This window comes from Leptidea sinapis, chromosome 26 (assembly GCF_905404315.1).
Source record: "Leptidea sinapis chromosome 26, ilLepSina1.1, whole genome shotgun sequence".
Lineage (NCBI taxonomy): Eukaryota > Metazoa > Arthropoda > Insecta > Lepidoptera > Pieridae > Leptidea > Leptidea sinapis.
In genome coordinates this window covers 419,472-433,256 of record NC_066290.1, presented here as the reverse complement: position 1 = coordinate 433,256, position 13,785 = coordinate 419,472, and the positions used below count along the sequence as shown (strand labels likewise).

At 35.0% G+C, this 13,785-nt stretch overlaps 1 protein-coding gene across 2 annotated transcripts in view; it reads right to left on the bottom strand.

Moving 5' to 3' along the window:
* Positions 1 to 4,555: 4,555 nt before the first annotated feature.
* LOC126972279 (serine/threonine-protein kinase ATR) overlaps positions 4,556 to 13,785 on the bottom strand; it is a 44,853-nt gene continuing 35,623 nt past the window's right edge. For both annotated transcript variants that reach the window (XM_050818907.1, XM_050818908.1), the window contains 6 exons: positions 12,556 to 12,801; positions 12,087 to 12,243; positions 10,485 to 10,549; positions 6,914 to 7,097; positions 6,170 to 6,353; positions 4,556 to 5,530 (listed from right to left, as the gene is read on the bottom strand). In XM_050818907.1, the coding sequence (XP_050674864.1) occupies positions 5,402 to 5,530; positions 6,170 to 6,353; positions 6,914 to 7,097; positions 10,485 to 10,549; positions 12,087 to 12,243; positions 12,556 to 12,801 (965 nt within the window). In that variant the 3' untranslated portion in view covers positions 4,556 to 5,401. The remainder of the gene's footprint in view (positions 5,531 to 6,169; positions 6,354 to 6,913; positions 7,098 to 10,484; positions 10,550 to 12,086; positions 12,244 to 12,555; positions 12,802 to 13,785) is intronic.

The window sequence follows — 13,785 nt, the reverse complement described above, 5'->3', positions numbered from 1 at the left end:
TCTCTTATAACATTTATCATACACTAAACTAGGATTATATTAAGCTTATTTTTGTCTGGATATAAAACAACATGCTGGTGACACAAACGTACCTAATGCCTGATTTCACATAGAAATATAATATTATACTTAGGTATCTCTTAATTCTTATTAAGTAAATACGAATAAAACTTTATTAGTTAAAAGGCTTTTTTATTCACTCGCTTTTCCATGGAAAGGTACCGTTGTTTCTATACAATTTTATTAGTTTATCGTTTTTTTTATGAAGCGTACAAAATTTTAAGTGGTTGCGCAATAGGTAGAACTGTTGACTCTCTCTCAGTTTTTGTAAATATCTAAGCCAGTGTTATTAATTGTAACTGAATTTTAACATAAATTACTTTTATTTCTGGAAGAGGGAGACACCCATCGTTTGGTTCGCCGGTGTAGCGTTGCCGGCCTTTTTACTGGATGTACCTAAGTACACGCTTTACAAAAAGTACCTAGCCAGAAAGAAACATATTAACTTATCCCTTTATAAGATATGACCGTATTAAAATAAATTGGTTATAATCCCAAATATAAACCCAGCACCTCGTTCCACAGCCACTGTTACAGTTGTCATAAACTGCACGGTGAGTCACAACCATAGTCAGTTCCTCCTTTTGTTCCAGCTTGATACACTCCTAAAGATAGTGATAACCAATAACAAGACCACAACACACCAACTGCATAAGTACCTATATGATAGTAAAATTGAAATAAAAATTGCTGTAACTTATTTTAAAAATTTCCAAGCGATTCCTATGCGGAAATAATGAACTATTTATGGTATTAATGTAAAATATCGTGCGCTCTATGAAAAGTTGCTTTGAAGATAACTTTTAAAATATTATAAAGAGTCAATTATAATACCGCTGAGGAAGTAAATATAGCTAATATTATATAGCCTCGGGCTAGTTGAACACGACTTCTAACGAGGAATAAATTCTCTATTCTTACACACATTTTCTGGTTAGTGGAAAGAATATAGTGCTGATATCATTAAAATTTATAGAAAAGAAAATATTGAGATAAATTGCTTCTAATAAATAAGCAAGTTTGTAATTTAAAAATAAAAAACAACACAAAGGATTAAAAATTATTATAAAATGAATTTTCAAATTTGAATTTGATTTTGTAATAAATGCAACTTATTAAGAGTTGAGTTAATAACATATTGTCCATTTTAGAAAAAAATGACAACAAACGACTAGATGACGAAGTAAGATGGTCCACAATAATATATTGAGCGGCAATATTTGTCAAAAAAAAAGAAATTATGACTTGAATCATAAAATAGCGCAATACGTAGGTTCTGTTTTGACATCGTTACAGTCCCGCCATCGATCATAACATAAGAAGAATAGAAATAATTTATTGCAGTACCATATTAGTTACATAGATTTACAAAATATCTGTTACAAAGTATACGTTGGTTTAAAGTAAGTAACTTTAATTTTACAAGTATTCTGGCCTCACACTAGGATTCCCTGTGTCGTGAGGTCCAGTCTCTTCCCCTATAATAGTACAAAATAAAAATAAAAGAAATTTGCGTGTATGTGTGTTTGGAAGTATGTGTGTGTGTGTGTGTGTGTGTGTATGTGTGTGTGTGTATGTATGGATATGTGTGTATGTGTTTGTGCTAAGTAAGAAAAGAAAATTGCTAACGTTGGTATAATAATTTAAATAACATGAAAGCATTTCAGTGACCGAAAAACAATCTCAAGTATTAGATCGACTTAACTAAATAATCTGTCCAATGTCATTCTCTCAAACTAATTTATCATATTACGAAACGTGTAAAAATTCTCAATAAAAAAAAATTAATAACATTGAACAGTGTAATAGGAGGAATGCTAAGGATAGTCGGCGTAGACAAAGTTAGCAAGTTAAGTCAAGTAAGTCCTGAAACGGCTCTTTTCATTTATGACTTTGAATATTTAGTGAACGAATAATAAAACAAGAACTACAAAATTTACAAGTTTTTTATTATTCTTATGCTTCTTCCTTACGATTAACGATAAACTATGCAGTAATCGACCTTAAAATAGCAAATATGTTTCTGCTTACCAAGACTTGGCCATACCATAAGAATGATAATAAGTTATTCTTGTGGTCTCCTACTACTCATAGTTCTTAGATTTCCAAAACCAATATCGTAAAGACGTAAACCTGATTTAAAGAACACGAAATATTTAATATATTCACAAAACTGATATATCGGCGCAAATACTACAACACACCTATTATAAAAACGAGAATAATTCAGTTTAACTAATTTTAGTTAAAATTAGTTCATAATTTATCCTCTAATTACATTGTGACGTGAAATTATTGTAAAAAACAACACGAGTTGAAAACACGTGCACGTGCACCGAGTCCTATAAATACAGCCGCACGGCTGTCGTACGGTACGGACCTCTCTGGGACGTCGTAACGCTGCCCGTTGAATAAAGGAAAGTAATAAAATACCTACTCGTGTAGTTTTCTTTAGAAGAACCAATGAGTGATCTTCAGCAAGATAGCAATTGTGATGTCAACAGTAATGACGTCACACCTTTTAAAAACAATACAGAGGGTCTTTCCTCGTCAGATATGTTATTTAGATATTAATTTGTATTAACTTCGATTTAATTAGATTAGAACATAAGTCGAATAAGCTACACTAATCACAGTTAACAATTAATATAACAGCAAGGTATCACGGCACATTGTCTGAACGTAGATATATTACATTATTATATATTATTATAGATATATTATTATTGAACATACATATATTAGGTATAGGGTCATTATCGTAAATCTGGCAAACACTGATTAGTCCTTGCTGTAAACACTTACCTACACTACTTAAATTGCTTTGATTTAGATTAAACTTCAATTATTAACGGATGGTGTGACAGATTTATTAATAGTAGGTACCTACATAAGTATCTATATGATATGAAGATTTAAACGCCTAATGATACACTTTCAATGTCGTCTGATCTCATTAACACGGTCACATACATACGTAATAATAAAATTGTATTTTCTGGTAAGTAAATTAGCTATCATTATCCGTATCTTTACTTTCAACGGTTTCTGACAGCAATAGCTACCTTTTAATATTATAGTCTTAGGTTATCAGCTTCTATCACTGGCAGCACAACACTCACGTTTTCAGTAGGTGCCGTATTTCACTGATATTGCTTCGAGCATTTGTACAATCGATCCCTTCATAATATGGTCCTGCTTCAGGGCCTAAGTACGTAAAGTGTATTTAACTCATCTCAACAAAAATATCGAGTATATTTGAGCTCATTGCATGAGCAATAGTATGAGCTGGGCCATCGTCAGGAATCACCAATAGAGAGTATCTATGTTTTATTTCAAATTCAAATATTTTTATTCAAAAAAGGATGTGACATCACTGACTGAAAGCCAAAAACAACCACGCACCAAAAAGAATGCCTTTTTTCATAAAAATATATGTTTACAAAGTAATGTCGGACTTACAATTTAACTTATTACATATCCTGAGGGCGGTCGCTCCATTCCCAATCTGTGGTTTCATTAAGATACTCATTTATGTTATAGTAACCTTTACCACACAAACGATTTAAACAATTCTTTTGAATATCGTAAGACTTTTGTTTCACTACTATAGTTTCAGCCAAATTAAGTTAAACATCTCCATGGCTCTTTGGCAAGTCTCAAGTTTTTAACCTGCTTTTGGGTCGGCGCGCGGCGCCCAAGCAAGCTTAAAATAAATTTATTTTATTTTTTTTTAGATATAGAGAGAGAAATAGAGAGTAAATTCCAGTTTTTTGGCAATCATAAAGCAAAGTCATAATACTATACCATACCTACTTAATATTACTTTCCTTTATTGTAATTATTTCAATATAGTTTTTGTTTTTAACCTTAACTTTATTAACGAAATACTTACCAAGGAAAGAAGCTCTTATTGTCCTCGAGACCATTGAAATAATCACTTACAGTAGGACAGGCTAGATTGATAGATATAGTTCTGTGGCTTGGGTCAAGGAAGAATCTACGGACAGATAACACGGCCACAAATAAATCAAAATATCTCTCACTTCATCCTTGTACCTACCATTGTTTTTAGTGTTATTATTTGTTATTTTATTTACTCGATATTATAGACACAAAAAATAATAAAATTATTGTTTTAAAAGTAAAATTAAAAGAACCTAATTATGATGGTTCAAATATTAAAAGACCTACTAACAACATGTTAGTGATGACTGTCACTGGTCTAAATATAATTAATATTTTATACCAAGAGACCCGCAAGCTAATTTAATTATTTTTACATGAGAAGTCATGCAATTTTTCTCTAAAGATCGATGACCGAACGGAAATAAAAATTTGATGTCGTCCGCATCAGACCCATGTCTCGTACCTATTAAGTTAATGGAGGATTTAATGTCATTCCTTCTTATCTTATTGATGATTTGAAACTCGTCTACTTAAAACAGTCTCAGGGATCAAAGATTTAGGGGTAAGTAAAAGATTAAAGGCGTGATTCATTGAAATCGACTTTATTCTCAATTTGATGGCAATAGATCCTGTTGGATCTCACAAATAATAAATCTGCGATATGCAAATTACTTTTAATGAAATAATAAATGAGCCTTATTCTTTCTCTTTTTCTTTAAAAAAAAAAATAATTAAACAAAAACTAAATCTTAAATATAATCTGTCACCCATCACCACGGGTAAATTTATAGACACCGAATACAGCACAATCGTTCAGAAACTATTTATAAAGTATGTTTGTCATAAAAATTAAGCAGACAAATAAACGTAAACATATTTTATTCCATACATTCATAACTTACAAAATATAGGTATATTCAGACCAATCTTAGGTAGATTTCTATAAACATATTCACATTCTTCTTAGAATCGATCTTTTTAGAGTTGGTCGTAATGTCTGACACACACTTAATATTGTTAGTACCGCCTACAAAGTACATTTGTGTAAAAACAAAATTAAACAAGGTAGTACTTTCCATTTTACGCATAGTTGGAACATTACTTATTCTTTTCATAGCAATCGAATTTTTAAGGCATAACAGCTTCATAATAATAATATTAAAATGTGTCGTATAATCCCCGCGCGATAAGATGGAACCAGCCCGCCATCTTAGTGACGTCACCTCCAGGCTTGAAAAATCAGCAATCAAAAGTATCGTATGCTAAATAACAAATGCTTGCCATTCAGAGGTTTATACTCAGCGTTTATCACGAATTTTGTTAGTAAATCCTGTTTTGCCCAAATGTCCGGCTGACGTACCATAGGGATCTTTGAATATATTATCTATTAAAAACAGTCCCGGAGCCATCGTACGTGTAATAATCAATAAAGTTATAAGAAGGGTCCCCAGCCAATATACATCTGACACAAGTTGTGAACGCTCGTCGCTTCAACGATCAAATGCTCCACTTGACCTTCAGGTGACAGAGCCACGGACAGTTGTTTATTTTTCGTTTTCACCTGAAATAAACACAATACCTTTTTGAAATATCATTCTTTTATTAACAACATCCAGACAAATTTCTATATTTATTATTTAGCTTTGTGTGTCATTAGGTTTAGGTACAAATGCAAACTATAGAGTTATTATAATAAGAACCATATCATCCAAAACGGCCTTATTACTAAAAAGTGATCTTATTCAGACAACTCTAACCAGAAAGGGATAAAAGAGTTCAGCCCATATAAGTAAATATGATTTGTCGATTTTTTTTCTGTGAACACGGACTGAACTCGTTTATGATTAAATAAGGTATGAAGCATGAGGTCTATTACGAAAATCGAAAGCCGAAGTTTCGGTCCGAAACGAAAGAACGACGAACTTCGAATTAAATCCTATTACCAAAGTACTTCGGATCCGAATAGTGTAGTTACGATCATAATAATGTCAAGTAAATTTGGGAATTAGGTAAACGAAAGACAAAATGTCTAATCGCGAACTTCGTATCGATATTCGGATTCGAAATACTCTCGTAATAGGAAAATATACGATCCGTCAACCGAAACTTCGTATTTCGATTTTGGTAATAGGGCTCCAGGTATCGGGCCGTCACATTTATCTACAGGAAGAGACCGTGTCAGTAATGAAGCCATCATCACCATGCCGTTGAGTCGTTGTCTGATGTGTGCCAGGTGCTGCAGCGCCAGCTCGTTGGTCCTCTCGGGGTGATCCACTCGCGAGCGGCCCCACGACACCAGCGGGTCGTACACGAACGGCCCCACCACCGACATGAGGGCCGCCGTCTGGCCCCGGAGCACACGCATCACGGCCTCACAGCTCTTTCTACAACACGAGGACGATTACTTCATAGGTAACACTACTTTGTAAATCAACCTGAGTGTCTTCTCAGTCGAAACGCATCACAAGGTGACCTATGACGTAAGCGTCCTGAGAATTAACTATTTAAGCTATAAACTGTTTTTTTTTCCTTTTTTAGAATACGTCAAAAACTAAGCGGTTGGTCTGTCTCAACGTAAATTACCCGGCTAATATATGAAGCCCCTTACCCTAAAACTATAACACAGCAGTTAAAAATATGTTGCGCTATTTGTTATAGAAATAGGTATGGTGGCAGTACTGCCCCGGACGATCACTGCACCTAAAGTTCTAGTGATACTAAGGAAATATATACCACGTAAATACGTTTATAAATTGGGCAATCGTGCAAGTGACATAATAGAAAGAGAAAGTCGGCCGCGTATGGACATCCGCACTACAAGAGGTTATTAAATGCATCCGGTCTTTAAGAATAACACACTCTATACTTGAAAATAGTATTTCCAAGTTGAAAATTTACAGTTTTGTTATTAAATGTAAAACGAAGCCACTATAAGTGATCTCACCTGTACATCCCCTCGTATTTGAGCGGCCCCATAGCCGCCTCCATGTTATGAGTGAGGCGGAAGGGCACCCTCTCCGGCCACTCGAACGCCTCACCCTTGTTGAACAAACAGTTGAAATCCACGTGAACCGTGTCACCGTTCGTTGAGTCGAACGAAATATTCTCGCCGTGCCGGTCACCTAATCCTGATATCGGACATATTAAAATTATTTTTAAACTTTCATAATCTGCGCGACAATTGAAAAGTATGAAACACACTTCGCTTCAGTCACTAAATAAATTGTCAAAATTACATCGATGAATATCTCTATATTTACTAATTTTCATGCCACTTTTTTTTCAGGTACCGTCGACGCGTATTGAACTCAAGTGACCCACTACTGCGTCGTTATTACAACAAATTTATTATTTCGCTCCCTTTCGATGTACAATTACAACGATACAGACGCGCCACAAAATCTATTGACGTGAATAAGGGTGCAGGGCCGGATGGTATTCATACTATTTTTATTCGTTCATGTGCTTCAAGTCTTGCTTTGCATTGGCAACGTTACTTTATCAGAGTTCTATTCAAGAAGGTGTATTCCCTTCGTTGTGGAAACGTGCCTGGATCACACCTATACCAAAAGGAACAGTTAGTGATGAGATTTGTAAGTACAGACCTATCTCCAAGCTGTGCCATTTTGGTAAGTTGTTGGAGAAGATTGTTACTGCGCAACTCTCCGCTTCTGTACGCAGAATAATATCTCCATGTCAACATGGGTTTTTACACAGGACGTAGTGTGGAATCTAACTTGCTTACATTGAAGGTTGTCAGGTGGACGCAGTGTACAGCGATTTTGCCAAAGCTTTTGACAAGATTTGCCATAAAACTTTAATTTTAAAGCTTTGGCGTTTTGGAGTACATGGTGATCTTCTGCGCTGGATAAAATCATACATAGATAATAGGATTCAGGCAGTTGCTCTCGCTGGCTATACTTCTAACTACAGAAATATTAGCTCGGGTATACCGCAGGGTTCTCATTTAGGCCCGTTACTTTTTAATTTTTCGTTAATATACGCAGATGACGCAAAGATCTTTAAAATTGTGCGAAGCGTGCACGATTGCTACTCATTACAAGCAGATCTCACTTCTTTCGGGATATTGCAAGGGTAATAGTCTATTCTTGAACCCTGATAAGTGTCATGTGATCACTTATACACGCAAGATAAGCCCGATCATATTCGCTTATACTATTTCTGGTAAGCCATTAAAAAGAGTTACTGAAGTGCGAGATCTGGGTGTTATCCTTGATTCAAAGATTACCTTTGTACCACACATTGATAACATTCTTAAAAAAGCGTAAAAAAAATTAGGATTTATATTGAGAATAGGAAAGCCATTTAAAAACACACAAACTCAAAAAAAAATATTGTTTAATAGTTTTGTAAGAAGTAATTTAGAATCTGCATCCTCTGTTTGGAACCCGTTTTTCAAAATTCGTGTTGATTGAATTGAAAGGATCCAAAAGAAATTTACGAAGACCTTAGATTATAAAACCGGTAATATATACACTGATTATGACATATCGGCAAACAGACATAGAATTGAAGATCTTGAAAAACGACGTCATTTTATTGATACTGTTATTTTGTACAAAAAAATATATAATATTATGGATTGTCCCTCTGCAATGTATAAACATAAAAATACCTCGCCCTCAAAAACGCACATGTCATTCAATCGAATTATTTCATGTAAATTCTTGTTCTAGTTGTTATGTAGAAAATAGTTTTGTTCGTCGTGCGAGTAAATTTTACAATAATAATTTTCACTATGATTATAGTGTAGATATAGCTCTATATCCTGTTCCAGTTTTTCAAAATTTAAAAAACAATTAAAATAGTTTTGTTTAAATTCTCATAGGATTTGTATGATCTTTAAAAGTATTTTTATATGTTTGTATAATTATAATAGACTGTTCGCTATTAAATTTGTTAATTAAGGAAACTCTAGGTCTAGTATCTGTTATTTAATTTAGTAAATCATATTTTGTATGACTGTCTGTGTCTGAATAAATAAATAAAAATATATTGCAATAAAAGTGCTTTTAAATGATCTAGAAATTAATAAATCCTTTAAAGTAAAGACAGTGATATCAATAGATAAGTTTAATATGTTACCCCATAATCGAGAAATATAAATTGCTTTACAAAGTTTTACTTGTGGGAACTCCTTGGCTAAAATAAATTGCGTTATGCATTTAAGTTATAGAAATAAAAATTGTAAAAATTTGTTTATATCATTATCAGGTATACAATAGTTATTTGTTCAACAAGTGAGCAAATTTATTTTTAGCTGCTAGTACCTACTTTCAATCACGAATTGGCGAAGTAGTCTAGAATTGAATTCTTATATAGACTACTGAGGTAGTGAGTGATTTAAAGGCACGAGACAAAAAAAAATTGCTCTCGTGTGAAACATACAACTTTTCACCTCGACTAGCGAGAAAACTGTTATAGTTATAGTAAGAGAAACAATTAAGATAATATTTAACAATATTTATTATAAATATCATTACTAGTATTTATTTTAAATATTATGTATCAAAAAAGGCAATAGTAAAATTTATAAATCTAAATTTCGATAGGTAACATAAATTTTTTTGTGACAATGAGATAATAAACTAGACTAAAATGAGTTTCGGAACGCACCGGATCGCATTGTTTATTTTTTTAACGCGGTGTAATTCCTGGATGTATGGTCACATGGGGTTCGAAATTTAAATCACTTTGCCTCACGCTCGCAGAAAAAAGCGTTTTTGCTGCGAGTTTTCACGTAGCAATAGCGCCTTTTTCGTGCTGGAGAGGCGAAAATTTAATTATTAAACTTTTGCTGGGGACAAGTTCGCTGCGGAAAATAAAATTTATTCTAAAAGTAACCTATTCCGATTCTTCGACATCAAGCTCTTCAGACCCCGAATCAGAGAGTCAATATTAATTTGGAAAATTTATTGAATTAGGCGTTACTTTGCGGAAATCCATAATTATACAAATCATTTAGGTTTTCTTTAGTGTTAATTCCGCCAATATTTCTTTTTAAAAACAATTCGACACGTGTTTCGCCTAAACACGAGGCATCCTCAGGACGTGTTGTCTCGCCAAAATCTGGCACGAGACTGAATCAAATGAGCCGGAAGCCGCTCTTTTATACCCTCGTCCCATGAAAAGACGCGCTGTGATTGGTCGGCTGTTGTGACGTATTACCCCCGGAAGAGACACGTAACAAAGGTGATGGGACTAAATTTGTTTGTTCATTCAACAATGTAAACATGTTATTTTTGTGTTTTATTATTTCTAATTGCTCTCACACATTTAAGCGGAATCCTTTTTCACATATATGTAAAATATTAAAATTATTATTGTTTCCGAGTGAGAGACCTGTATCAATTAAATGTTTCGCGAAGTGTGATTTTTCGGGATGATTATTCCTAAATTGTTGCTGCTTATGAGATACAGTCTGCTGACAGACAGGCGCTACGGTCGGACGGACAAACAGTATATCTACATACACTGACACATGGAACACTTACCGAGTATGTATCCGACCATTGACATAACAGCTGTAGTCCTGGTGTAAGCCGACCGTGCCTGGTACCTGGACATACAATATCCGTGTTACAGAATGTGTCTAATACATAATAAGTGATCAAGAGTGTTTGTCACTGTCTGTCACAACTTGATCACCCCACACATTGTTTTGATACCCGACGAGACGTTAGTCCTCGTCCTGTAATCGTTTCACTACACTCACTCACACACGGACTGACTGACGGACTGACATACACCACTTACACAACCACAAACACACTCCACAAACAGACACAAACACAAACTTACATGCACACTAACATTTACACTACTTACACACATACAAACATACATACAATCATAAACACATACACACACACTTACATACATTACACTAAACATCACCACACTCGCCGGCGAGTGTGTTCTTCTCATCTTTTCATCTTCATTTTCATTTTCATTCTCTCTCCTTCCCACAAGCACACAGCTGGTCTGAGGTTCGAGTCTCCTTAGGAGACGCCCCGCGACTGTTGTTGCGTAGTCTTTGCGGCCTCCACGGCCCACGTCCTACTTCGCTGTGAAAGCCAGGGCTGCTAACAGCACAGATGAGGTTTTAGTCGGTATGGGGCGTCCGCTTACGCGGACACTCGAGTCCGACATATTACGCCCCGTCCCGGGGCGTAAATACGTAACAGTATTTACTCCTCTCAAAAAAAAAAAAACTTGATCACTGGCCTTGGTTATCAGTGGAGCCTGAGAGAAAGCTGTTATGTTTGAATGACGCAGAACGGCACTCATTCATTAATTATTGGTAAAATGTCATTATAGTAAAATATATCTGTATTGTAAAAAAAAACATTGTATTATTTCATGACGGCCATTTTGGAATTCGCCATCTTAGTTTTATCGCAGTCTCGCAAATCTATAATACTTAAAGTACTTACCAAATAAATTATTGAATTCAGAAAGATAATGTCTTAAAATAGATATTAATATTGTGAGTGCTTTTATGTTTGCTCTTTACTAGGGCTTCGCTGGTAAACACTTATTTGAATAGGACGCACCTAAGCGATTAAAGAAAATAGTATTATTTGATAACAAAGCACACAGGAGAAACAGACAAGTCTGATTTTTTGTTACAAATTATATATGTTTCATCATTTTCTTCTGCCAAACCCAATTTTCACTATCATAAGTAAACGTAGAACAACACTCCTCGATGAACAGCCAGATGTGCCGTGTTGGAAACATTCTAGCTGCGAATTTTAGGAATAAATAGTACTGAATAAGTTATATTACAATGATTCATTTAAAAAGTTTAAAAAGACAGAAAGCGTCGGCAAAACAAGCACGGAAGACGATCAGACGCATCAGATTTTCATATGTTACATTACTCAGTCAGCCACAAGTCACAACTAATAAAATATGCAGTTTCAATCATACCTACCGTCTCTGGTTGCTGCCAATGCTGAATATGTGAATAATTTTAAGAACGGTTCTGCTAAATCTATTTCGGTTGATTGATTTAATGGTTTAATTGGTAAAATCTTTTACCATCTTTATGGTGCGCCGGTTTTTTTTTATTATTTCAAACAGTAACCTACCACCCATAGGGATCAGAGAACACTCTACGGAACCACTCCTGGAAGACCGGCGGATGTCGAGGCAGCAGCTGTTGTTCGTATATCCGACGTTTTTTCTCGACCGGGTCGTTGTTGGAACACATCATCTCTCTGAGCTCGCGATTGCTTGTTGGGATTCCTAACAGGGTGACAATAGAACTTTTTCAATTATTATAAATAATGAAAACTGTGTTTTCTTTCAGCCTATAATGTATAAAGAGTGTAAAGGAACTAAAATAATTATGGCATCATTATATGTAATTGCACGTTGGAACAAGGACCTCGAAACGTCTGCCTGAACCTTACGTCACTATAATGGCGGCCTGTCCCATTCTCAACGCGCGGTGATTTTAATAAATGAGTATATTTTGTAGTGAAAACTACTTTAAACGCATTGAGCACTTTATTGTATCGATGAGTCGGACAAGAACCAAAAGAAAAATTGAATTACCCTTCTGTTTATAAATATGCATGAGTACAGGTCTCAGGCCAACGAGGTTCGGCACCCATTCGATCAGGCCGCACTCTTCGTTGAGCGGCAGCACGCTATAAGTCCGGATGTAGAGCCGTCGCCGCCGGGTCTCGGGTGCGTCTTGTAAGAATCTATTCACAACTCCATTGAATTCCATTAAACGGAAGTCTTTACGAAGATCGTCACGGGGTTTCAACATAATAATGTAAGATTTGCCGTCAGAACCTAAAATATTAAGACTAAGTTAAATCAAATGTTAATCAAGTTTTGGTACATTACAAGGCAAGTCTACAAACATAAACGACAACAGAAAAAAGTATCACAAAGGTTTTTCTATTGATATATATAATAACATTTAGATATATATAATAACATTTAGGTATAATGAACTCAGAAAATATAGATCATAAAACCAGATTGTCAGCAGACCACACTATGAGACTTAATAAACGTGTTTTTTAAGTTCCTTATTCAAATCAAACAGCTATTGTAACGTGCCCTGCCTACTGAACTGATGTATGCACTTTAGGGCCATCAATAATTAGTTACGTCACAAGGTAAGGGGGAGGGGGGGAGGGGATCGACAAAGTGTAACAAGAGGCGGGGAGGAGGTTTCGTTGGCAAATATTGAAACAACTTTGTTTTATTAGTTCTGCTATTTTGTGTTTTTGAAAATGAAACACTTTTAAAATGAACAAGAACACTGATTTAGGTAATATTTACCATGGTAAATACCTAGGGCTTATGCTGATAAAAAAAAAACAAAATGTACTGGAAGTAAACACATTATGTAAAGGCACAGGAGACATAATATGCACCAGTACGGAAACTACCTACACACGTTCGAAATGACACACTCACATGAACATGCGCACCAACGAGGCCTCTAAGCGGTTTTCGCGGTCTATTGAGGCGAGTGTCACGTTGTTATTTGTTCCGCGATCTTTTAAAAATGTAAACGTATTACATGGTATACGACTGTATAAACTCGGCTCCATCAAAACCGGAGCTATCGTTTTAAAACTATAAAGTAGTATAGTATATTAAGAAAAAATATGTGACCACCTGTGACAAGGATGGGGGAGGGATCGAAAATTATGAAATTCGTATCAATTGTTAATATTATGCATCAACACGGTAACATTGAACATTTATTTAATATGTAGCTCATTCTTATACTGGGTGGCCGAGAAGTTGACGTCCTCAGCA